The 27,871-nt window shown below is 33.1% G+C and overlaps 1 protein-coding gene across 1 annotated transcript in view; it reads left to right on the forward strand.

Annotated features, from left to right (window-relative positions):
• RTTN (rotatin) overlaps positions 1-27,871 on the forward strand; it is an 88,431-nt gene that overhangs the window by 41,952 nt on the left and 18,608 nt on the right. Inside the window, exons 28-40 of the mRNA XM_074877410.1 lie at positions 1,141-1,360; positions 3,130-3,258; positions 6,287-6,394; positions 7,020-7,178; positions 8,522-8,593; positions 12,005-12,194; positions 14,430-14,512; positions 20,739-20,850; positions 21,582-21,780; positions 22,836-22,926; positions 23,977-24,130; positions 24,285-24,422; positions 25,220-25,431. Coding sequence (XP_074733511.1) covers positions 1,141-1,360; positions 3,130-3,258; positions 6,287-6,394; positions 7,020-7,178; positions 8,522-8,593; positions 12,005-12,194; positions 14,430-14,512; positions 20,739-20,850; positions 21,582-21,780; positions 22,836-22,926; positions 23,977-24,130; positions 24,285-24,422; positions 25,220-25,431 — 1,867 coding nt within the window. The remainder of the gene's footprint in view (positions 1-1,140; positions 1,361-3,129; positions 3,259-6,286; positions 6,395-7,019; positions 7,179-8,521; positions 8,594-12,004; positions 12,195-14,429; positions 14,513-20,738; positions 20,851-21,581; positions 21,781-22,835; positions 22,927-23,976; positions 24,131-24,284; positions 24,423-25,219; positions 25,432-27,871) is intronic.

A 27,871-nucleotide genomic window follows, 5' to 3' on the forward strand; every position in this document is an offset into this window, starting at 1 on the left:
TGTATCTCGGTCAGAATTTGAATATAATTACATCATGACTTATTGTTTTAAACTGTAAAAATGGAATACATTCCTCTTGAAGTGAAGATCAACGTTAAGTAGGCTTTTTCACAGTAAAATCAGGAAATTAGCTAGGTAACTTGGAAGAGTATGTACTAGTCATTTTTTCAGCAAATGGGTAATTAAACTGCTTGCAGGGAGAAGATGGTCTATTTCTTTTTCACTGCTGGAAATTTGCACAAGCAAATGATAACTTCATTGATTTTGTAGCATATATTTATAGCAAAGTAAAAATTGGAGTATTTGAAACATCAACAAATGGTTATTGTAACTGAACTCCTTTTTTGGCCTAATACAGTATGTCAGTGTGCATTAGTGATTTTTTTAGGACAGCTACTTCCAGCATGAAGTTCCAACCTTTTTCTGTCAGTCAAGCGAACACAGAGATGAATTTCTATTCTTTTTTTCTCTAAGTTTCTAATATAACATCTTCCCACACTAAATCTCTTTGTCCAAGTGTATTCTAAGAGATACTAAAATTGCAGCTTAAGATATTTAACTGCCACAATGTAACTGTTTGTAAAGATACTTTCAAAATGTTACCTTCTTCATTCTTCCCACTCAGTTATTAATTTTCTAAGAATTTTGACAGCTGAAAAAGGGAAGATTATAGAAATCCCTGCTAGTTATATCTCACACCTGTATTTTCTATCTACCTGAATTCTAGATTGATGGTATTTTTCAGGAAATATTTTAAGCTTGTCTCTTGAACCAGAACAAACATAAGCATAACTACTAAGCTTTGCAACCCTTCTCATTATGTCACCCATCGTTCTCAATCTCTTGCTCTTTATTTAACACGCTTCCTAATAACTAGAGTTATATCTCATTTGTCCTTTTTCAGTTAAGCAGCCCTGTTATAATCAGATGCAATATTATGTTTTCAGAATCTGGGTGAAGCTAGAAATGTCAAATTTAATTCCATGTTACTGTGTGCATAAGGCAATAGTACCTAATTGAAATGCTGAGATTCACAGACTAACAGTAAGAAGAATGAAGTGTTGGCCTCTTGGAAAATGATTCATTAGAATAGCTTCACATTGACAGTTGATCTTTTCTGGTTTTTTACAATTAAACCAGAGAGGGCTTGGAACTTGCTGGCTCTTTCAGAACTGAGCTGGCTCTGAAGCTGCTGCAATGCTTAAGGCTAACAGATGCACCACATTTTTATGGACTTCCTTCACTGGAGAGAACATTACGAGGAATGGTTCATGTTACTGCACTTCCAGACTGGAGTACCTATTCTGCTGCTGTTGAACCTGTCACAATTTGTAAGAAATACTTAACGGGTCTCCTTGAGGTAAGTAGCTTATGTTACAACTTAGCTTTTGGTTTGAATGCTTGTAAAGAACTATGTATCTAATGACACTATAATTTTATGATGTACTTTTAGTGAGTATCATCACCTGGAATAGGTGTGGGAAAGATGCTTTTTTTCTGCTAAGTAAATGGCAAAAATATGGAGACTAGACTGAGTGGTACTTTGTCTGTACTTATGAAGATTGGTTGTATTGTGTATGTCTTCATCCCTGTTTAAGAGGTAATATAAAGTGACTGTAGTTTAAGCAAAATGAAAAATAGATATTTTTTGTAATAATTGAAACACTTAAGAGGAAAAATCCAAGATATTCTCCCACAGGCAGAATCCAAGTATGAAAGGTGGTCTGGGGAACAGCAACTCATTAGACAGGTTATTAACACAGAGAAAGCAGGAAAGAGATAAATCAAGATGCTGCAGTTGTTGGGAAGCCAAAATTTCATTCCTGTTTTCAGTGTTCTTATTTGTTTGCTAAGTCCATGGATGTAATAGACAACTAGTTTTTGCTCCTAAAATTACATCTTTTGAAGATTCCAGTCTTCTTAAAACTGTAGGAAAAGCATAGATCTGCCTTTCTGTTTGTTCTACAGGTATTCAGAAAGGTAGGTACATTTACAAGTTTCCTTTTTAGTTTCAAATACTAAAATTTATTTGTTGCATTGGTAGAGGCTTAAAAAAGTTTTAAAGTAGTTTTAATTCACTTGTGATTCTGGGTGATATGAATAGCAATCAGATAAGTGTCTGGAAAGTTTGTATACAGATGATAATCAACTTTACGATAAAAGAAGATAGTGTTTTAGGGAAAAGTCTTAATCTGCCAAGATTTCTTGAGTACAAATAAATATTTTAGAGCCATTTGGTTAGACAAATCCTATGATTTGAAGTCTAGACTAAAAATGGCACCAAGATTATAGATGTCATGCAAAAGAAAGATTATTACTGGACAAAATCATAATAAATATGGAATGAAATCAGCTAGTAATGCATAAGATCTATGTGCTGACAAATTATGTAGTTTTACTTTGCCTAAATATGAAAGTAAATGTAGCTTTCTTTTTGGGGAGAGGGGAGGAAGTGGGTGTGAAAATTCCTATAGAGAGGGACACTGAAAGAAGGAACAACAGCAAAAATGGAGAGGTTTAAATCACTGTGTTTTGGGGAGAAAAGTACATCTAGAAGTATTAAGACTGTATGTTTAAAAAAATATATTTTTGTGCATGTTTTATGGAAAGCAGCATGCTTTTTATTTTAAGATGTACGGTTAGATATTTGGTCAGAGAGTTTATTTTATGTTATGATCCAGTGACCTTTATTTCTGTTCATTAGAATTTGATAAATCCAATTCAAATCACAATAAAAGATATAAATGACCCTTTTTCTTGAACATAGAATTTTGAAAAGAAATTATATTTTTAATTCTAATCGTAACATAAAAAACTGGGTACAATAAATGGACTGTTTCCATCAAAAACAAACTTTCACGTTTCTATTCAATATTATGCTTCTTATTAATCTTCACTGCATTCTTCATTTCAAGAAGCAAATACAAAACCACTAATCTTCAGAAGTTTAACCTTATAGGAAATCCTCACATGACCAAATGACTCATAAATAAATTCTTAAAATTCAGCTAAAATTCTGCCATATTTTCATGAAATATATTATAATTTAGTAGTGTATAAGATAGTTTGTACTCTACCTGTATATTGCTTACAGTAAACATAGAATGAACTTGTTAACCCCACTCCTAGGTCATCTCATCATTTTATGTTGAATGGGGAGGAAATGCGATGTCCTTCATGGGAAAAGGTGTTACGAAAAGCACAGTTCTTTGCTTGCTTCACTTATCTCATGAAATGATGGCTCAAGCCAAGGATACAGTAAGTGCATTACAGTCGTCCTTTTCTTATCATTTGTGAGGGCTATGCACAGATATATTTTAACTGCTAAAGTTAAATGGTAGATTTTCGTATGTGGTGGGGGAAGATGTCTTATATGGCAACAGATAGTAAAAATAAAATCTGGTAATCTAATTTAGTATGTAATATTAAATAAATGAATAGCATGGAGTATAGTATACAAGAAAGCTGAAGATTCAGTTCTAGCCTTACTAAAATTATTCTGCAAACAATTCTGTGGATATGGAAAGGCCTTCTTTTGGAATAAGGTATAATTTTCTTTTTATTAATAAAGAGAAATCAGGATTTTATGTAGGATGAATAAATTTAACGATCTATAACATTATCATTTCCTCAGCCTTGTACAGATAACAGGCTTTCTAACATACATTTACACATACGTGTGTGTATTCTTTCAGATGTGTATATATATGTATATATGCATGAAAGAATATATACATACATGAAAGAATGATTGTATTATAAAAGGAGCTGTCATCACTTATTAGCAAAATTCATCTTTGTGTTGAAGTGCGTATTTTGAGCTAAGTTTTTAAGAGTTTAGAAAAAAACAGCCTTCATCCTGAAGCAGTCAAAACAAATTCAACAATTTAGTGTAACCATTTTGAAAAATAAAAATCCATTCTTATTAATATTTGTGACAGCCACAAAGGAAGACCTTTCAACATGATCAAGTACACCTGTAACTAGAAATAGCAGTATACCTGCTTCTCCAAATTCCAGAAGTCTATTTCTACTGTTGTGTACTCCTTCTTCAAGATATTAAGTGCTGACAGAGTTTATTAAACTTGCAGAGGGACAGAGTATTAAGTACACTGCAGGAAGACTGCAGCTTCCAAATAGTTAGATCATAAATGCATGGATGAAGAAGTAGACTTGAATTAATTACTTTTTTATTTTATATCAGTCTCATAGAATAATATGTATAGCAGCATAATGATAGGTGGCATTATTTTGTGTCTATAAATCATAATCTGTGTGTACAACAGTGTAACTGTCTAGACTTTAGTCATAACTTATATTCTCAAATTTTAAATCCTGGCCGTTGTTTACAACCATGTGATTTAGTGTCAAATCTTATGGAAAGAGAAATGTAAAATTAGCCTTCTTCCTCTGTGCAAGCAGTGTTATATGAGAGTACATCAGATAACTGATTTTAAAAAAAAAAATAATACTGACTTAAAATGCAGAGTCTAATGACTTGAAATTAAAACTAGTTAAAGCAAATTTTTTTTTGCTCACTAGCAGTGTTATGAACCATTATGGTTCTTTGTTATTAAAAGAACCACCTTGTTAAGTCAGAGATAAGATCCTTTATCTCAACCTGATGGACAAAAGTAAGTTACAGATGTTTGTAGGAGTACATGAGAAATAGAGCATATACTTAGAGTGTACTAGAATTGCTGCAATGTTTGTTTGCTATGGTAACATTTCACTGGTCGTGCTTTGCACACATGCACGAATACAGGCTGGGTGATGAGTGGATTGAGAGCAGCAGCTCTGCGGAGGAGGACTTGGGGGTATTAGTAGATGGAAAACTGACTATGAGCCAGCAATGTGCGTTCGCAGCCCAGAAAGCCAACTGTGTCCTGGGCTGCATCAAGAGAAGTGTGGCCAGCAGGTCAAGGGGGATGATTCTTCCCCTCTACCCTTCTTTTGTGAGATCCCACCTGGAGTACTGTGTCCATCTCTGAGGCCCCCAGTATAAGAAAGACATGGGCCTGTTGCAGCAAGTCCGGAGGAGGACCACAAAGATGATCAAGAGGCTGGAGCACCTCTCCTATGAGGACAGGCTGAGAGAGTTGGGGTTGTTCAGTCTGGAGAAGAGAAGGCTACAGGGACACCTTATAGCGGCCTTCTAGTACTTAAACGGGGCCTACAGGAAAGCTGGGGAGGGACTCTCTGTTAGGGAGTGTAGGGATAGGACAAGGGATAACAGTTTTAACAGTTTTAGATCAGATATAAGGAAGAAGTTCTTCACTGTGAGGGTGGTGAGACACTGGAACAGGTTGCCCAGAGAAGCTGTGGATGCCCCCTCCCTGGAAGTGTTCAAGGCCAGGTTGGACAGGGCTTTGAGCAACCTGGTCTAGTGGAAGGTGTCCCTGCCCATGGCAGGGGGTTGGAACTAGACGATCTTTAAGGTCCCTTCCAACCAAAACCATTCTATGATTCTATGACCTGTGTTTTGTATTTCATTTTGTATTTTCATGCCTTCCCTCCCCAAAATCAAAGATTCTAGAATACTGAGCTTTTGGTAATTCATACTGTGTGTTTTGAGAAAATCCATGCAAAATACTCTGCTCCAAATGAAACACCAGTCATCTACTGTTTAAAAATATACAGGACTGAGGTGGTCAGAAGACATACATAAAATTTCAGGTGTGTCAGTTCTTTATGAACTTAATATGTTGTTTGTGCAGTGCCATGGTTAAACAGAGCATTTTGCAGGTGTACTTTTTTTTTTTTTTAACCCAAGCTAAAGAAATTAATTTACAAAGTCAAGTATGGTTTCATGGAATCTGCAGCAATGTGTTAGTCTGCAAGACTTTATTTAATCATATGGCAGGTGCAGGAACAAAGAGAATTAATTGTGATCAAAGAAATGATTTCATGTTCTTATTTGGTAGTTTTCGGCACATGTATAATATAAGGGAGAAAGCCAGGTGTTAATAATAAGTAAAAATAAAAAATGTAAGGACTAAATTTTGAATGGAAGTAATTATCCTAGTTTTAAGTGCAATATTTAATATCTCTTTAGCACTGCTGTCCTAATTCTATGAAGAAGACAACACAAATTTCATTTTATTCAGTAGGTGAAGTCAGCATGTTAAATACATGTTTATAGAGGCAGAATTGAAATCTTTTTGTTGGAATATCGGTGTTGTGTGCATTTAAAATGTTTTAGTATGTAATTGGTTGTTGGTAGACTGGCATGGCATTGAAAGATTTAGAAAATAAGTTCTTAATTTATTTTCTGTTTTCTAATCAGGACTGGATATCTCTTTGGTCTTTGCCTTACGATAACAGTGAAGAACAAGTTCTTTCTCAGCTAGGTTTGGCATGGCTGGTTCCTTTATGGGTAGATAGAGACCCTGAGGTTAGTTAATACACTGTTCAGTCGATATCTTATTTTGACCCTTAAATATTTGTAAAATTTTTGTTTCATTAATTTATTTAGTATTAAAACTACTGTTTTACATTATTTAAAATGTTACTGAGGATAGGCTAAATGACAGTAACAATAAAGTAGGGAGAATATTTTCATATAAACATCTTCTGAGAAATCCTTCCGTACATCTTCTGTCTTCTGTGCTTTCATTAGTCACTCATGATCATGATTCATAGGCAGTTTTCATTGACATTGCTGTTATTTAGCTGCAAAGCAGAAATGATTACATGTACTACAAATTTAAAGCAAGTATATTTGATGCAAATCTGTTAAATTATATGAGTTTGTGAAATGGAACTATTTTGAAGTGGTAAAATGTGACAGATATTGAAGACTATCTTAGTATTTTTAAGTATTCAAATACCTATTTTATTGTCATTTTTAGGTACACATAGTTGTGATTTGGAGTATAGGGCTAGAGAAATGTAGGATAAGAGGTTGTTACTTTTTAAATGATTCCCTTAAGCTCCAGATTCAGTTGATATAACTTAATAATTTAAAATTGCTAATTACTATAAGAAATATCACTTTGTGTTGTGCTTATACGTACCAGGTCAGATTTACAGCACTTGGAATAGGATCAGCTCTTACATCTCTGGAAATAGGATGTATTGCTTTAGCAGAAAGTTGCCAGAACATTTCAGGAGGGCTGTGGGGAACGGTAATAAACATCCTTCTGGACCAATCTGAATGTAGCATGGTACGCAGGGAGGTATGTTTCTTGTGTCCTTCTGATGTCTTAGATTGTTAAGTTTTCTTTCATTAAGGAAAAAATATTTTTTTAAATTTTGTATTCTATATATCTATTTTCTGATGCTGCATAACACCTGCTGCTTTGTAAGTTAAATACTGCTTAATTAAAAGAAATGTTTAGCTTCTTACTTAGAATTACTCAAGAAGCAACAAATACATATGACTGCTGTAAAAGCAGAAATGATCTAAACAGTACAAGTGAATGCATAAAAACTCCTAAGGCTTACTCAGGTAGACAAATAGATTGCTAAAGCATAACAAATTAGCTCAGATTTTAATGGCTGTTTTGTTCCATTTATAAACACTTTGGACTATACATTCATCACCTGATTTGTAGTAAATATCTCTTCATTGCAGACATGAAGTAATCTGTTTTGTCTAGGCACTAAGGTTCATTTTTGAGAACTGAAAGTTTGTACACTGGTAGGACAGCACATAGAACTATATGATGCTGTGTTTAAACTGTGTATATGTTTTTTGTGACTATCTATCAACTCTAGTTGTAAGGTTTTTCCTGTTTTCCAATGACTAAGAAAGAACAACTGTGACGTAGTGGGTTAGTTTCTTCCCAGTTCTATTGCTCAACTAATTACATTTTGCAAAGCACTATTTTAAATTTATTTGTGCAAAATGCTTTTGAGAATGTGTGCTTCATTGTTTTAGTTAGCTTCCGAATCATTTTAGTAGTCTCTTAAGAGTCAAATTATTGACAAAAGATTGACAAAATATAAAAAAAAAAATTACATGTGAAATGTGTGTAATACAAATTACAAAAACACACATGCCATGTATTTAGAAAGGAAAATATTTGGAACATGTGTGTCCCAATGTGTCCCCTACATTGTCCCAGTTATTTTATAATCATTTAAAAAAAAAATAAATGAGGACAACAGAGTGAAGGGTCATAAACAGTTATCTAGGTTTTCCTGCTCAGGGATTTTTTTCCAGGGATTTTGTTATGTAATGCTTATTCAACAGGATTGCCTGTACTGGAACAGTGATGAAAGTATTTTATAAAAAAAATAAATTTGTTCCCTAGTGATTTCCATCTCTTCCTTGACTTTTTTTCTTACCAGCCTTCTCTTGTGCCATGCCTTAATGACACCTGTCATAGGTGAAGTTTGAGGAGTGTTAGGTTGTATCCTTCTATTTATTTTTTTCCAACATGAATGTGAAAATTCTTTGTGTTTCAACATACATCTAAAGCAATGGAATAATATGTAGACTGTGCTGTTCAATCTGATGTGGTTTTTTTGAACTGTGATGGCTAGATGACAATATTGATGCTTTCATTTCTTTCAGGCTGCTTTTATTCTACAAAATCTCCTTGTGATTCCAATTCCTACAGAAGATGTGAAAGATTGTATTTGGCAAGTGAGTGACTATTACATTTGATGAGAAAGGTCATAGTGTCACAGAGAGACGTTATTTGATATAAAAACTTATGTCAGTATACCTATAAAATATAAACTTAAAAAAATTACATGTCTAAGGTGACATTTTAGAAAGAGAAATATATGAATAGACAAACTTCTTTCAAACTTCCACAAGCTCAAGAAAAGAACCAAAGTTAGTTTGTATATATGTTGCTGTATATTTCATGACTACAGTATAGTATCTTTGGGCTCTTAGGATACTTGCTTACTTACATGGTATCGTTAACATTTTAGGATAGAAATTGGTCATTTATTGAACCCGCAGTTGGAATGTAACATGATTTGAGGGGTATGAGGAAGAGGAAATTCTGAGAATGTGAGGTTTATAAAATGTTTTGAAAGAAATATGTAAGTGATGAGAAAGAACTCTTTCGAAAGAAGGATGAAGCAGCTTGTTGCTTAAGTCAATTTAAGTGCTTCTTAAAAACATAACCCCTTGCTCAAAGCAGGGTGAACTAGAGAAGTTTGCTCAGGGCTGTGTCCGGTTTGGTTTTGAGTATCTCCAAGCATGGAGACTCCACAGCCTCTCTGGGCAACTTGTTCTGATGTTTGACTACCCTCACGGGGAAAAAGTTTTTTCTCAAGTTTAAATAGGATTTGCTGTATTTCAGTTTTTGCTTATTGCCTTTTGTCCTGTTGCTGGATACCAATGTGAAGAGTCTGTCTCCCTTTACTTTCTCTTACCAGGTATTTATGCAAACTGATAAGATCCCCTGGAGACTTTTCCCATTCTGATCTTGAGTCAGTTATTTCCATCAAGTCTGGTTTACTGTACATAAAGATCTTTGGATCTTAGTTCCCGATTTTCCAAATTTTTGTGGCCTTGATACCTGTTCTTTCTGTCCATCTTGCTCCTTTCAGTATGTGAGATTGTACCTATATGAGAACAGTTTATTTTCTTTTTTGAAGAAATTTGCAGATGCAACCATATCCTGTTTTATCTGTTCATTTCTGCAAAAGGTCAAGTTAGTGCTGAAAGACATTCCTTCTGTTTTACTAGGATAAGTTATCTATGATTCAGCTGCACCCAAAATAAATTATACTATTTCTTGCAGAGCTGCATTTTACAGCATGTCTTGTCTTTCCTTTACATCTGGCCTTTGTTTCAGTCTTATTGCTTACTACTTATATTTTATCAATATAGATAGTAATTTAATTTCATAATAGCAGGGGATTTACAAGGGGCAGTCATTTTAACTTGTCAATATAAACTCTATTAAAAGTTGCTTTTTAGTCTTTTTTAAACATTTCAACGACTATAGTGAGGTGACAAAAATTGAATCCAGTTGCAGAATTCTGGATGAATTCCAGTGCAACTAATAGAAGCTTTGAGTCAATGTGATTCTTATTAAGAAGTGCAATTTAATGGAAATTGCTCATCACTTAATAAGTGTTCATGCTGAAAGATATCATCAAACAACACTTTATGGTAACTGGTAAATTAAAACTGTTGAAAATACAAACAACAATTAAAATTGTAAGATACTACCAGGATCAAATTCTGTATTTCAGAGTTACTTTTTTCCCCTTGCACTGAGTAAAATAATTTGTCTGACTTCAGTGCAAGCAAGTTCAAAGGAGAGCTGTGAAGTGAGTCTGGGTGAATAGTAGGAATAGTGTACCATACCCAAGTAGAACATGATCACTTTATCCCTTAGGCAAATAGGGCTGGACATGGAAAGGCTGTAAATAGAGTTTGTAGGCCAGTATCTCCACAAGAATATCTATAGTGTTGCTGTTACCTAATTAATCTGCTTTATAATAATTAATTTTTCTATGTTACTTCAAAAAGTGGCATAGGAAATTTTTTGTCATGAGTAAAGTCAACCTGTGTAAAGTATTCTAAGACTGTAACATACTGTGTTGTGTGAAGATTGCTGAAGTCATAGCACTTTATTTTTGGTAACTCTTTGAGGGCCCCCATTGTGCAATAAAGTATCTGGCATATCTTTTTAAACTGGCAAAGACAGTTCTAGATAGTAAAATTTTGACTAAATTTAACAAAATTTCCAAAGCATGCATTTGTCATAGTTGATACAGTCTATGTATATTGCTGACAGCATATGAGTACAGTTTTATAATTCATTGTAAACAGTTTACATGAAAAACTACATTCTTCTTCAAACTGACACACCTGATGCTCCATTAATTGGCATAAAAGGCAAACAGTGAAAATAGTCTGTTTCTATATTACAGAAACCGAAAAGAATGAGCAGTAACCATCTAAAGCTCTGGTTATAACATCCTGTAACACAGCATAGTTTCACTGCTTCTACTTGATCTGTTTTTTGTTTTGTTTTCTTGGAAAGTAAGCTTGTATTCAGTGTAAGTGGAGGGGTTGGGGAACATCTAGAGTCTCTTGAGAGTAAATAGTGTTTTTCGAATTACTTATTTGCAGTTGATCTACCTCTGGTCTCTCCTGACTGCCAAAAAAAGATTCTGATTAGCACTGATGAATTTTCTTTCCATAATTTTAACTAGTTTCTTTTTGAAGTACTGCAGGATGCCTCCTAAAACTGCCTTACAGAGTGTACTTGGTTTGAATTTTTCTCATCTCAGTTCTTTTGCCAATTAACACTTCTAATTTTTATGGTCAGTCTAAAACAGGTTATGTTGTAGCTTAATAAAACTTCTTCTTTTCTTCTGTTAACTATAGAAAACACTGGAGAAATACTATAACAAAGATAGTCAAATCAAACTGATTATTTGAAATAAGGCTGAAATCTTTCTTTTCAGGTGTAAATCCACTGCTCTAGAAAGTTTTCACTGAAGTCAATGTTTAAAAAGAAATGACTGAAAACCATTCTATAAAGAGAATTTCTTTGGTTTTATGTCTTGTTTTCTAAACAAATCTTTCATCATAATAGATTGACATGGCTAGATATAGTATAATGGCAGTATACTTCAGAACAGGATGACCTTTTCAGGATATTTACTCTTATCTTAGTATGAGTATGCTGTTTTTCTAAAGAAAATTTCTGCATTAGTTGGTATCTGTAAGTAGAATTAAGTGAGAAATTAAAATTATAAAGTCTCCTGATACATATACTGTCTTAAATCCATCCATTTATAGCTTTTTATGGCTTTCTACTTAGCTGTTGACAAATTTCTCAGGACCTAAGTTTTACTTCCATTTTGCTAAATCACTACAGTATTTGTAAAATATTATGATTTAGCTCAACTTTATTAAAGTCTACATTTGATTTTTGGAATCTATTAGTTACAGCATGTAAACTAGCTATGTATACATACATACACAATATTAGGCTTAATGTGGAGTTTTTTGTCAGTTTATTTTATGTAAAATATTCTTTTAAAGAAATCATGTTTGTGAATTTCATGTCTTCAGGGTCCCTGTGTACATGATGAAGAATCTGGCCTCTCTCAAACAGGAAAACCTGCACTTAAGGCCCTTTTATATCACTGCCAATTCTATGAACATGTGAATCAGATGGTGAAACACTGTTACTTAGGATGTTATATGTTTGATTTGAATTCTTCCAAAGACAACCTCATCGTAGAGAAAGGTGGTATAACTGGTAAGTGATGTTATATTTTTGTAGTATTTTAAACCTACTTAAATAACTTCTGGTTTTGAGTAACTTGCCTCAAATAATTTGTACTAAAAATGGAACTGAAAAAAATATTTAAACAATTAACTATGTTGTTAAGTCAAAATATTAGAGAATTTAAGAAATAGATAAGTCACTAGTTTAACATCTCAGAAAAAGCTTTGAGTTGTTATTTACATTTTGTAAACTGTACAAAACGTTTTGTAACAAAAAGTTACAAACAGAAAAGATGTAATGAGTTCTGCAGTACATCTTCTTGCAAAATATTGGGGTAAAATACTTTTTACGGTTGTGACTTTGAAAGACCACTACAATGAAAGTTTAGGAAAAAAGTATATGGACTGTTTCTAAGACTCCTGCTTCTGTTTCCTGATGTGTTCAACTTCAAAGATACATAAGTAGGGATGGACTCTAATCTGGTGAAGTTATCTGCATTCTAAGATATTCAGATATAATTTAATTCATAGACTGATAAAATTTAATACTCGGATTGATTTATTTTTCTAACCTGTATACTCTTGGAGTATCTCAGATCTAACTTCTATATTGACGAATCATTTTCTGAACAATATTTCTGTGCTGCGTTGTGGGAACCCATGTTCTTGTCCAAATGTGCATTATGATCTTAAGTTTAGAAAGCTAGGAAATTCTTCAGAGAGATCAATTAGTAAAAGATCTACAAGGGAGGTAAAGCTAATACGTTCATTCTTTTTTGTCTCTTTTTTTGTGTGCCTAAGTTTCTGTATTTTCATCTTCCAAGGCTACAGATTTAAACAGTTCTTGTAGGTCTGCTTTTGTTAAACTTATGTTACAGAAGCATGAACAGAAGAGGGATGTTATTTCTGCTACCAAGTTATGACATTGACAGACCCAAAGAAATATTCTTGGTTAACTCACTGAGTTATCAGAGAAGTACCTCAGCAGTATACAAAATTCCAGCCATAAAAATCCTGTTTCTTCTGTGGCTTCTTTATTTATCTATAAGTGTAATTTTTTTTCAATTCAACACATTTCACTCCTCCCATGGTCCTCTTATTTGTGCCTCTTGGTATTTCTGTTAGCTGATGCAATATCATATCTAAGAGCAACTCAAACTCCAGGATTGTAGAACTTTCCAGTGAGAAGTTGAGATACTTTATATCAGATCATTGAAAAGCAAAGCCAAAAAAATGGTTTTCCAGGAGCTTTGAAATAAGGAGGAAGAATCATCTATGATATTTCAAGAACAAGAAACAAAATATTTGTTTATTTAAAAAAAGGAGGACAGGACAATGTTTCTTCCATCTCTAAAATTATAGTGCTTGAAAGGCTTGTAAGTCCTTCATTCATATGTTCAGAATTGAGGCTTTTTATGTATAATGACCTGTTTCTGCTTTTTAATAGGTCCCTTGTCATCTCTTAATAGAAGATCTTGCTTTGGTTTATCTTCCTAAAATAATTTTTGTTGTTTTTTCCCCAGTGTATTTTCCTCACATTTTTCAGGAGTATTAAAAAACTTATCCACAAAGTTATGTTAAAAATAAAATTAGTTATCTCCATTTAATGATTAGCTAAGATATGTATAGGACTTCTACCTTTCTGGGTTTTGCACTCAGAATCTGTGTGAGCTAGTGCTTTATTCTTTATTGTTTTCTAAATATATAAAAGCTTTAAAACCTGTTATTGACAGGTTTGTCCTATAAAATTTTTCGCACTTTTTATTCTGAAACAGACTCATAAAGCAATTCTGCCTTCATGATAATTATGAACATGGGTTCTCTTGAAATTTTTTTTCTTAAAATGTGAATTTGAAGTTTTTTGAAGATGAAGACATCTGTTCCTTATGTTTGTGCTGAGACCCTGGTATCTTCAATACTTTTGTACTATTACATTTCAAATAAAACTAAACCTGAACTATGTCAATTGACTAAAGGCTGTGCAACTGCAGTTTGAGCTAAGTGTGGCTTTTTCCAGACTATTTTAAGTTGTGCTGAAAACTGTATTTTATTTAATTTCTGTTTATTCAAAGGATTTGCTGGATAAGAATTCATATGTACAATGTGTGAAAACTTATGTGCTGAGATCTTCAGAAGGATAACTGGTTGGCTACTTTTCACTGAAACAATCTTTGAAAAACTTAGTTTGCTCTCTGCTGGTCTTGTAGTAATAAAAAATAATTTTTTTTTATTCAATTTTGATTTTTATTCTTTTTTTTTCCTACAGATTTTGATGATTCTCTTAATTTTTGGAATGCTCCATCCAGTAAAAGCCAATCTTCACATTCTCAGTCAACATCTGAAACTATGGTAACTTGCAGAGTAATCTATTTATTTTAAATATAAAGTTGTTCATGAAATGCTTTGAGGAAAATTAACACTCTTACAAATGCTAAAACAGCCCCAACAAAACAAAACTCAAAATAAACTGAAATTAAACTGAAAATTAAAAAGCTGAAACTAAATTAAAATTTACTGTGAAGTAGCTTTAATATGCTGAAGAAAACCTTTATGGTTATTTACCCAAGCAAAAATAAATAAAATAGCTTACCTTGACTAGCTAAATGCATACGGCAGTGAGTGCTGTATTCTGTAGCTTCTCATAGCAAGACATATTCTCTAGAGATTACTTTGTAATTGGCCTTATTGACAAAATGCAGTCATCTCCATCTATAGTTGTCACTTCTGCTGCTTTTATCCAAACTGTCCTTTCAGAGTGAACCTATATTTACACTACACAGCTACAGAACTGGATCAATCAAAACCACATAAGTACACTGGGTTAAAATTATATTCTGTGTCATAATAAACTCGGGCTTCTGAAAATGCTTTTATAAAATATAAAAGTGGCACAAGTGTTTGCAAGACCCAAAATAGATATGAAAGATACAAGAAGGCAGGTGGCTGCTTGAAAAATTTGTTTCTGGCTAGGATGAAAGGCTGTAAACATATGCTGTCTTTCAAGATGGCAAATGCAAAGGAAGAGAAATCGAAATACATTCTTCCAGTTCCAGAGTAGATTTGCAATATCAGATCAGGCTGTGGAAGAAGCTTTTATAACATTCATTAGTTATCAGATAAAAATAATTTATTTTCAAGGACTGCATCATAACGCCAATAAAACTGATATGTTGCACTGAAGTCTATTTTTATAATTTTATATTTTTTTCAAAAATTTTTGATTTATGGATAACCATCTAATTTTATTGACTAAAATTGTTATGCCCAGTTTTACTGTGAATCATGATAAAAATAAAAATTATAGAAAAACCAGTATTGAAATTTTATCTCAAAATACTTAACAACTATAATTTTTCCTTACTGTTTTGACTCTCTATTATAAATATTTTGCTGTCTAGTACTGTTACTGTTATCTGGAATGTTTTTTATAATTAAGGAAAAAGTATACTCTAGTGTTAAGCTAAAATTTCTTTTTTAATGAATTTGTTTTTCATTTATCTAAAACAAAACAAAACCCCCCAAAAACCTTTAGGGTTATTTTAAACACAAATATTAAAATTTGAATATTTGAAACTAAAATAAATGAAAGTGCATGTAAATCAGGAAGTAGATGCTACCATGGATACTATTTAAAAAAACATTTAGATAAGAATCTCAGGTTGTTTAAAAGCAGTTGTTTCTAAATTGCTTTTTACTGAATAAATTGAGTGTCACTTACAGAAATAAAAGTTGAACAAATTTCATCTTGTTTCTCTCGTGTCGCTTGAGGGACAAGTTACATTTCAGCAATTCTATCAGGGTTGAGTGTCTATTCTACTTAAAATTGTGCCTGAGTATTCACGAAGAGTTGAAGAGTTCTTTACATGAAATAGCTTCAGTAGAATAAAAAAAGAAAAAAGGAAGAAATAATTTGGAATCTACCAGATAAAATTAATGTATTTTTATTTATATGTGTAAAGTAGGATCATAGTTTAACATAAAAGCATAACTCTACAATTCCATCTAACAAATGGACAACTAATTATTTAAAGTGGAAAGCACAGAGTAATACTAAAATACTAATATCAGTCTTCCAGGTGTTGTAGACTTCATATTTGCTAAGATTATGCTCTTACAGCTAACGTTAATAACTATTTCAAGGGTTTTTTTGTTTTCCTTCTTCCCCTGATATGTATGAAGATTTCACACAAAAACTTGGATTGTCATTCATATAAGTTAATTTAATTTCCATTTGTCTTTCATGGGCCTTTGTAGCAGCTGTAAACTCTTGTTTTTATTAACTAAGTTTCTTACCTTCAAAAAAATACCTGTACTGACATGACAGATGCTAAGTTTCTAAGTTGGAAGGCAAGATGCAGATGTCTGATGTTCCAATGCCAGTATTAATTAGGAGAAGAAAGATAGAGGAAGGGAACTGAGGCTAAATACAAAGTGGGAGCAGTTAATGACCATTAAGTGTTTATCTGGTAAAGTTTGTAAATACTTTTAAAAGCTCAAACTTGTCCTGAAATCAGGTATTTGCAAATTATTCCTATATAACTTCAAATTTTATGTTCATATAGTTTGGCCCAAAGCTTTCTGTTTTGACATATGAATAAAAGATATACATTTTTGAAGTCATTACCAAAAGTTTGTGAAAGTTTGTCTACGTTTTCTATATATTGATAGTACCAGGAATATGTAGTTATTCCAAGCCCACTAGATGGCATGCTTTCCCCATCACAGATGAAAGGGAGTCTGCAGGTCTTATTGGAGGGAAAGATTTTTTTGTGTGGTACAGATTTGATGACAACAGCCTCAAATAATTGAGAGTTACTAGCTATCAAACTAAGTAGAATTGTTTCTGTCAGAAGCTCTTCTCTGACACTTTAATTTTTTTTTTTAAATAAAAGTTTTTCTAAATATGTCCATATCCATTCATTTCATGAATGTCAGTCTACGAAGCTGAAACTGCTTTTTGTTCAGTAAGCCCCATCCTGAAGATCTTTGCAGAAGGTGATGTCTTTTTACTGAATTATGTGAATTTCTTTTCTGTGAAGAGAAAAGCTCTGATGTTTTTTTTATTTTTGGAAACAGTTCTGACAAATAGAAAAAGACATTATTAGTTTTCTCTGTTTTCAGATTTCATGTAATAAATACTTTGAGCTATCTGATATCACATGATGATTTCACACAGGGTTCCTATGACCTTAAGTGAAAATATAATCTAAATTACTTTTTGGCTTCATCTTTTTTTCCTCATTCTCAAATTTTTCCCCAAATTTGCAGAAAATAAAATTGAGAAGATTAAAAAACAAGTACATACAATAACAGAAATCTTTCTGGTTTTACTTTAGTCTATAAATATAGAATAAAGAATAGAGATGTGGGAATGAAATCAATGATTCAAGGTCACCTAAAAGACAGCAGCAGAGCTGGATTGTCTGTACTCTGTTAACTCATATGCACTGTATTTACTGTCTTTAAGATCTCAGTGGATTACAGATTTTTGTCAAATTTATCTTTATTTTTCTGTAAACTGGAATGTGGATACTGCGGAAAGTCCAATTCTGAGAGGATTAAAATCTTTGTCTTTTAATAGAATTCTTAGTTTAAACATTAACTCAGGTTATCATTGCAGAGGACAAATCCTTATTTTAACCAACATGTTTGTTTTGTGTTTAGTATGTATGATTGAAAACACCAATCAGCATAGAGATACCAACTTGCTTCACACTGTAGAAATACTCTACGCTGTTCTGTGCCCAGGACAGCTTAGCAAAATGAGCAGTTATTTAAAAACTTGAGCTAAAAATGGTGCAAGTTAAAGATCTACAGACATCTCCCAGATAGCTTTAAGTCATGGCCATTCTTTCCTGTGAAATCTTCTTGCTATTTTATAAAAATGTGTGCTTTATTTTCTGGAACCATGGTTACCAGAGTGCTATACAGTTAAGTGATTTAAACCTTTGAAAAGAGAACTGAATAGAATTAATCACTGCAAGCCTATTAAAGCAATGCCAGAGGGATTTTTATACTAGAGGTTAAGAAAAGACATTTTATTCATATCTAGTAGATAAACGGCAAAACCCTCACATTTCTCCTGTGTTTCCACTCAGACAATTTTTGTATTCTTCTGTATTAGTTCTAATCTGCAGTTGTCATCTCCCACCCCCTGCCACAACCCTTTCTTTTCCCCAATTAAACCCCCTTCCAACGTTTGTTTCACTGTTAAGTAACAGAATGCTTCATTGCTCCTAGAAAGAATATGTTGGCAATGCTAAATATCCTTTAGTAGGTACAATGTCCCCGACTCCTAGATCATACTTATCAAAGATCATTTATAAAAGTGTAATATCTTTTCTTTCCTGGAAGGCAGAATACTGTGGAAACAACTTATTTTTGTTTACTGTATGTTTTCTGTTAAGATAGCAGAAAATTTCTGGTTTTGACCCATGTCCCACTGTGAAAGCAATTACCAATAAATGTTCTATCAGTGCAGGAAGCTGATATTTTTCTAACCAGATAAAGTTTTTATTTATTTATGTCTTTAACATACCTTAAGAACTTGTTTTCATATCTTTACTCAAAGTGTTTAGACAGTTGTAGAAGATGGAGAAGGAATTGTTGTGCAATGTAGGTGATACTGTTTACTAACATGAAAGGTTGTATAATTCATAATAATCTTTAAGATGACTCTCAGTATAGAAATAATTCCTTTTAGGGCTCTACTTGTTGCAGAACCATATGGACTGTTAGAAGGTGCATTTAGGGTTTGTACTTTTTAAGAAAGAGTTATGTTTTTTGTCGCTTATTAGAATGCTTGGAATTGAAGTATAGTGCTGAATAAATGCAGAATTTACCATGTGTCAGGATGGATTGATTTAATATAAATAATGGGTTTTAATAATTATTTCAATCAGCAAGCTTGAGACTAAATAGCTTATTCCAATTGGCAAATATGGGGTTTATTTGTATAATCTAAACAGAACTTGAATTTCATTTGGTTGCTACAATTTGGGACTGCGTTTTGAGAAAATAATTTAGCCAGATTTGTCCTAGTGTTTATGTGAATCCTGGATTTTAGACACGCACACCAAATCTTACAGTAGCTTGTTTTCTGTGTTACAGTAATCTTCTGGCTTTTTTTAAGGAACAACTGAGCATACTTGAGGAGAAAGATTCAAGACTGTAGGATGGACAGTAGTGGGAGAACAGAGGAAAATAGGGAAAAGAAGGGAGTTACATCATGGAGGTGGCAACCTTTAGCTGATACAGGGACAGAGGTCTGAAGTAAAGATATGCTGATAGAAGCCTAACGATATTTCAAAATGATGGGGGCGGGAGGTGGGGTTAAACTTTCTAGGAGATGAGAAAATACTAAGTAGAGTTCCTATAGCTCAGAATGCTGCTGAGTAGATCGAAGCCAAACCTGGAAAGCAGTGACCTAATGACAAGGATACAACAGCTAGGAAGGGAGTAATCTGTGATTTCCTTACCTTCACCCTTTTTGTCAATTAAATCACTTTTGACTTTTCCTTAGGTAACAAAATATTCTAACTGATATTCTAATAAAACTTTAAAAAAGAAACCTTTGAAATATTTCACTCTTCCTTAGAAAGTTCACTATGAAGAAAAGTCTAATAACGTCCTCCTTCAAGCTGAGACTGTGTTGGGGTTTCACTGGATTCCCCAGCATTCTGTATTCATTACATTTTCTTCAAGAGTGTCACTATACAGTGTATCTGATGTGAATTGTCCATCTAGAAAACAAAAAACAGGAGTGAAAAAGTGACCTGACGTGGGAGATACTTATCCCATACTCTGAAATGGGTCACAGGTCTTGTCATGTCACAAAAGCATATTATTAAGCTGGAGACTCTAGATCTTCTGATCTCACGCTTGTGGTTTTAAACACAGTAGCAAGAGCATTAAGAACTTTTCATAGTGTGCAAAATTAATAATATGATAGATAATGTAGAATGGGTAGGAGGAGCATGGCAGTATGACAGTAAAATTATCTACTGTCATGTAAATATCTCATCTTCACTATGAAATTAATACATACAAGGATCACAGGACTAAGGTTGAGAGAAGTATCCAGAGTTGGAAAGACTCTGGAACATCAACTTTAGTTGATGACTAATACGCTTGTGATATTTTTATCTGAGCGTGTCCTGGTACAAATGGACAAGCACTGATGTTCTCAGCAGAGCAAAAAGGCCATGAAAAATCTGAGTTTAAATGCTTCAGTAATGCCTTTATCTTTGTCCAAACATAGATTGAGTCAATTATATGGATGAAAAAGAGGGATGAAGAAGAGGAATTTCCAGTAACATGGGCATTGATCAGTTTTTAACTGAAATGTTTCAGGCTGTTCATATTGCACATCTTTCAATAGTTTCAATTATTGAATGTTTATAAAATATATATATATACACACACACACATATTGTGAACAAACTTTAATCAAATTTGCTGGCTTTAGTGGGTTGTTTCCCCCTGCCCCGCCCCCCCCCCCCCCCCAGCAAAATCTAAATAGAACTCTGCTTTATAAAAGCTGGAATCAACTGATTTCCTTTTTATGGCTTTCTAGGTTCTGTCTGCATCACCATCACTGGGGAGTGTTCCTGAGCTTCGGGCAACAGTCCCAACAAATTCAACCAGTTTTATTCCTGAAACTGTAGTTGATCGGCTTAAGGCACAAGGTAAGTCAAAGTCTGAGTTTGTGTACATAATGACGAATATGTTGTATTAGCCTGCCCATATTCCAGTATTTGTACATGCATATAAAGCTTGCCTATTGCTGGAACAATCATCATTGATGCTTCAAGTGATTGTTTTAGAAGACAAACATGAAACACTTCCTTTAAAATGAAGTGAAATACATTTGGCAGAAGTAAGTAAAAATGGTTGATACGGCTTGAAATGTAACTCAAGACTTAAGTTCTACTCTGGGCATCCAGTCACCCTTTCAAAACAATCAATTTTGGTAAAGCTGTCATCTACATTCATGTACACACATACGCACACAGAGATGTATATATAATTCACTTTATATGTAGAAAGATAAAAATGTATATAATGTAAAAAATATATTAAATGATGTAGGTAGAGAGCACTGTGTACAAATATAAAATATTCTTCTGTTAAGGAAAGAAGTGAAAATGTCCAGATTTACTGTTTATCTTTAACAATTATTAGTGCCTTGAGAAAGAACATTTTATATCAGAGCTATTTTAAATTATGCTTTTCCTGTATCTGATTTCCTGGGGTTTTTTTTTGTTTTTCTCTTGTTCCAGAATATACTGTTTTAAATGCAGAGGTAACTTAGATATTTTATTGGGAAAAAAAAAAAAAGCAATTTGTTTTATGTAACTGCGTTAATGTTTTGTGGGTTGTTTTTTATTGTTGTTGTTTTTTATTAAACACATTCTAGGTCAAAGTGATACAACCACAACAGAATCTCCAAGTCAACATGATTCTCCCATGTCTGCTGCTCTGTCTAAACAGCATGCTGTAGTCACACCTGCCCTTTTGTCAGCTGTTTGCAGCCTTCTGCGCAACCTGCTGGTTGTCACACCAAAAGATACTGGAATTGCTCTTCAACAAGCACATTTGCTAACAGCTCTCAGCAGGTATGAGATCAATAACTGCTGAACAAGGTGTGACAAAGAAGGTGAAAAGTTTGAAATGAGATCTACCAGTGTTTCTTACCAAAACTGTTAAATACATACACCATTAAATACATACAACTGTTAAATACTTCTTGCTTCTGAAGTGTTGAAAAATGTCTTTTTTAAAAAATTCAATCAACAAAAGAAAAGAATTTGGATTATTTCTTTTTTTCACAGAAAAGGTAGTCACTGGTGATTCCATTTGTGGTGCCTGTCTTCTACAGGACTACTGTGTTGCTCTGGTAATGTTTTAGGTTTTTGATAGATGGCCATTTAGTCATCTTTTTGGAGTGGTAATTTTTTTAAGGGTTTTATTTTTTCTTAGAGCACTACATGATATAGTCAGGTATTCAGAATAGCAGATCATTTCAGTTCATTTTTTGATTTTCTTCTTTGAATTGTATGCAATATTTTGAAGATGAGCCAAGGACTGTCACAGTAAAAAAGAGTAAATAATGCTTGCCAGATTTGTGAAAGTATTGAATAATAGACCCTAGTGATTTGTTTCTTTTTTAAAGAAGGAACCACTTCAAAATAGTTTCTAGATTGTATTCCATGTTTCCACTTGCATTGTAACAAATTCTTTCATCTGTAGAAAGTGTTTGGAAGTCCTGAAGTGAAGCATGAAAATTAGTTCAGTTTTTTGTAAGGTTTTCAAGAGCTTTTGTAGTTCTCTTCATACTGCAATTAATGAAAAAACCACCCTTGTTTGAATACAGCTTATATTATTACAGAGCTGTTTATTCTTCTACAGGAAAGAAAATAAGCAATCTAATATAAACAAACAATTTTTACCAGTGCACCAACAGCCATTGGAATTCATGTCTAACTATTTTGAAAAAACTTCCTGCTACTTATAGTTGCCATTGCACTAGACCTACTGCTAAACCCCACTATGTTAAGGAAGCGCTTCATAATTTATTTTTATTCTGTTTATTTAAAATGTTCTCTTCTATGGAATGTTGAATTAGTAGAATGTTTAATTATTTATGTCTAACCAATTTATTTTATTTTAGTCTTGTAAGTGCTAATCTGGTTGAGAAATGTATCTTGGAACTGAAAGCTCCATTTGGTCATCCATGTCATATAGAACACGTAAAAGCTCAGGTTAGAGAAGCATTTATTACTTTCTAATTTTTTTAAATTATGAAATTAATTATGGTTGTATAATCTATATTCATTAACATAGTCCAGACACACTGCTATAGTCTACATTCATGTGAATTTCTGTGCTTTTGACAAGGTTTAAGAGAAAATAAACCGTGTTATATTCAACACAGAACAATTAATTTCTATGTTGGACCTATACCTAGAACCATCAAACTGAAAACCAGCTGTGTTTTAAAAGTACAAATTGAGTTTTACAGTCACAGAAGTCATGTAATAGAATTTTTTTGTATGGTATTGAAGTATGAGCCAGATGCAGTTACTGACACATTTCATGTTTATTTTCCGCAACAAACCTGTCTGCTTTGTTTTGTCTCCAATCCTGCAGACACTTATATAGTTCTCAACTAATTTTGATGTATGCAAAGCCTATAGGATTACTGCCAATAGAACTACTTTTTGTCTGAAGTTTAACTCTGTATATATATGACATATAGAACAAACTATATTCATGGCACACCGCCATTTTAAAACTTCTGCTGCTCTGCATTCAGATTTATTTTGAAGAAAGATTCCCAGATTATTAAGAAATGTTTCTGCAGAAATCTTGTGAGAATAAGTAAATAAATAGGTCAGGAATAGTTTTTTTCCTAAAGTTTCAAATTGATTTTCTGTTTTCAGGAAATACACATATGAATATTATGATGTTCAGTATTAATGACCAGTTTTATGTTTTTCTTTGTGCGCTTTCAGAGAATATGATGCTGTACAGACAATAAGAGTCATGACGTTCTCACAAGGAAGTTTATTCTTTGTCACTAGAAAATTGATTTCACACATGTGTTTCTGGACTAGGAATTCTGTTTCATCTTCTACAGTAAAAATTAGGAGAACAATTTTTAATTTATATCCCATTATTTCTTTTAAGTGGTGTATATTAATTCAAAATGTTATGAATCAGTTGATGTAGTATGAGTACTTAAATAAGAAAAAATATGGAAGGTACAAATATATGGCTTTATTTCATAACTTTTAAAAAATATTTAACAGGTGTTATTACTACTTCAATACCTGTCATCTATGTCCCAGCTTCTGAAATCATGTTTATTGGTGGACTCTCAGCTTGTAATCCAGGACGAACTGTTGAAACCTCTCTTGGGAAATAGCTTCACGATTCTCGCCATTCGTTCCAAAGATGGGTTAGGTAATGAAGTCCTTTGTTTCCAGTATAGTCAGACAGAGGCAGATCTTCATTTACATACCACCTTCATTTAAATTGACAGTTGATGTCAGGCTTAGCTGTTCAGGTTTGTGCACATGTGTAAATGGTTTGACTTTTTCCTATATTATCTTTGCAGATACCGAGATAACATCTGTACTTCATGAAACATGGGTAGACTTTTTCAACCTTCTAGCTACATTATTGTGGAAGAGTGGCCAAATATCTTTTCCATCTGTGACAGAAGCCCTTGCAAATCATTGTACAGCAATAATTGGTAATAACTATTTCTGGATGGATTTTAACCTAGCAACTAATAAAATAAACAAGCAGAAAAGAGGGGCATTCTTGTTTAGATTCTATTAAGTAATTAGCAATGGCATATCCAGAATGAAAACCAAATGTGTCCAGAGCTTGACTGACTTTTTCTCTTAACTGAATTTTTATAACTCTTTCTTGTATTATTGGACTAACTTTTGAACTGTCAGATAAATTCACAAGTTTTGTTTGAATTTTGTTTGTATGAATTCAAGACTATTATACAGGGTTTTGTTTGTTTTTTAATTATTCCTTCATTAGTTACTTGCCTAGTCAGGGCTCTAGGTCACCAAGATTCTCTGACATGTTTCAATACTGAATTAAGAGTGTAGTCCATTCAAGCTTGTGATTTCAGCCAGGTGCATGTTAAGTCGTCTGGTGAATCCAAATCCAATTGCCCATAAAGCAGCTGATGGGTACGGTTGGTATGATAATATAAACTGTTGAGTAAAGTGAGGAGAGTTCAGAAAATTGTGAAACAAATGAGCAATTTAGCAAATGGAAGTTGCTTTTCTGTTTTATAGTCAAATTAATACAGACCAATTATTTCATTCAGACCTATATAACTCAAACTTTTCTTTCTTAGATTTTTAAAGACTTACCAAATGCATAGAATTTGTAGTATTCCTTGTGCAGTGCACAGATATAACTGCTTCTTGGCTCACACACCTTGATAAGTCTTTCTGAGTTCCGAAGCACTTAAGCTTTATTCAGAATGAAATATAAAAAATTTTATGTTTCTGTTTAATCTTTCAGATACCATTTGTGATTGTATTCACCTGTCAACCACATTTCCTGCTTTATATATGGCTAGTTTACAGTTCCTCTCTGTCCTTTTGAATGAGGAAGGAAGAAGACAGCTCCAAGATAAACAGAGTATATGTCAGAATCCAACTATTAGCTTTCTTCTGGATCATGCTGAAGGATGCCAGGCATCAGTAACTCATCTTACTGCATTAATTATTCAGGTATTTAAAATTTGACAATGTGATTGCTGGGTGTATTTTTGCATTTTTGTATTTTGTTAAAAAAATACTGTAGTTACCTAATGAAAAATCATTTCCAGTTATGAACCAGGACATATTTAATTTGAGGCATCTATTGCACTCATTTTTGAAGTTCATGTTCAGCTGGAACAGTTGCAAAGAAGCAACTTCTAGGAAGTACCTTGCAAGGCAATTATACTGCAACAGCATAGTATGAAATCTTATGTAGAGAAGATGATACATACATAGAATATGTTTCACCAAATACTGATAATGCTTTTTTTTCTGCTTTTCCAAACTTGTAATGAGATTTTTAAGGTTCAAGACATACTAATCCTCTTTGTAAATGGCAGCATTGTTGCTCTTAACAGCTGCCTTTGTAAAAATTGTGAACCAAAATGAATCATTAAACCTTCTAGTTCATTCCCTGATAGTGTAAGATAAGTGTGGTTGTATTTAAGGAGCATATGTTAATGTATTTTCCAAGCTAGTTTTGAATTGGTCAGGTAGCATATTTTCACTAATTCTTTTAGGAACTTGTTGACTGACATATATTGGAGACAAGATGTTTTTTATCTAGATACTTATTATGAATGTTCTGTCTTGCTTAATTTATACTTTTATATACTGTCCTAGATGATTCTTTTACCTCCTTTATATTTACATCCTTTACTTTTTATTTACAGACTGTTAAAATATCTTCCATTACTTAGTAATAAGCAAAGTTATATGTGAAATTTGTGTCTAATTTATTTTCCCTCAAAAATTGGTTCTTATATCTATATACTCATTGTCCTCCTTACTATGTGCAGTTTGTCACTGTAACAATAATAGTGATCTATGATTAGAAGTGTAGTGTTTGTCTGAAAGACACATTTCATATAATGTAGCTTATGATTTATGATGTTCTGGAGTCAGTGTCTTGTAATTATTTTTTTATAAGAATCGTATAATTTAATGCATAGAGATTTCCTGTGAGGACATGATTTTAGAGAGTCTGAAAGCAAAACAGGAGCACTTAACTGAAATCCCATAATTTGCTAAATATCGTGTTAGGTTTTTGATTTTAATGCTTATGTATATGCCTAAAACTGAAATCCTTGGCTCTGGCAGAAAAAATGCTGTTGCACAAAAGTATGTCAAAGACATCTTGTGTTGTAAGTCACAGTGCTCTATTTTTGTATAGGTATACATTGTTGCTCACCAATCTTTGCTTTGCCACCAAAAAGTGGTGACTCTTATGGTGACAGCAGAAAAAGTATACAGTGAAGAATTAACTGCAGCCAGGCCAATAAAAGTCCATCAGACACCATGACATAGTTTGAGTATTGTAAGAGATACCATCTTTTAACTTGCTCTTTAACTGTTCAGAGCTGTAGGTGGACATTGCATTTTGTTCATAAAAGAGCTCAAAAGATAACCTGTGCTGTCTGGGGCTTTATAATACGTGAAAGGGATATACCCAAAAAAGTGTTACAGAATTAGGAAAGAAACAGCTTGCTTTTTAGAGTGAAGTACATATATTTACTTCCCTTCCCCCCACGGTGGTCATTGAGAGGTAGTTGCAAGAGGAGCCCATAGTATGTAAGGTAAGCTATTAAAAAACAAAACAAAAACAACCCAAAAGATTTAAATATGATCTTTCTTCAAGACAACCACTGAAGCAAGTAATTGACTAACATGGAAAAGGCTGTGAGAGAGAATTTTGAAACAATCAGGCATCTCCAGTAATCATCCTATCCCATAAAACCTACAGAATAGATGATACGCAATGGCAAATGGTAAATTAGGACCCAGTCTGCAGGTGGGAATATTAACAGACCAGGTCCTAAATTAGTGTGCATTATTGCATACAACCAATTTAGTAAATGCACATGCTGACTTTAAAAGGTTTTGGTGCTTTTGTGTACATAAACTTTAAACCTTGTATGCGTGTTTTCAAGATCAGAAGTAAAAGTAATAAGGAAACCATAATCCATACATAAAGTCTTAAATTTAGGCTCTACCTTCTTTTATCTAAATATAAAATTTACAATAATTTAGAAAAACTGTGATCTCCCCTTTAACTAACCGTAGGTGCAGACTAACATAGCTAGATCTGCTGTGGATTTATGGGAGATATTAAATTTATTATATATCATAATTTCAAAAAAGGATTAAGTGTCCATTCTTGTTTTAATACTTTAATACTAGTAGTTTAAAACTATAGAATCTGCTGGCAGAAGGCATTATAAATTTACAGAGTTATTTTTTTCCTTCAACTAGTAGTTAATCATCAATTCTTAATTACTGAAGTGTTCCCTATGATTGTCATAAACTTTCTTTTTTATTATAAACTGCAATTCTTGATTGCAGAGTAAGGAAAAAAATGCATAAAGGAGCATGATTCAAAAAAGAATGGAATTTTGCTGGGTTTTAAGAT

The sequence above is a fragment of the Strix uralensis genome, chromosome 1, assembly GCF_047716275.1.
Source record: "Strix uralensis isolate ZFMK-TIS-50842 chromosome 1, bStrUra1, whole genome shotgun sequence".
NCBI classification, from domain to species: domain Eukaryota; kingdom Metazoa; phylum Chordata; class Aves; order Strigiformes; family Strigidae; genus Strix; species Strix uralensis.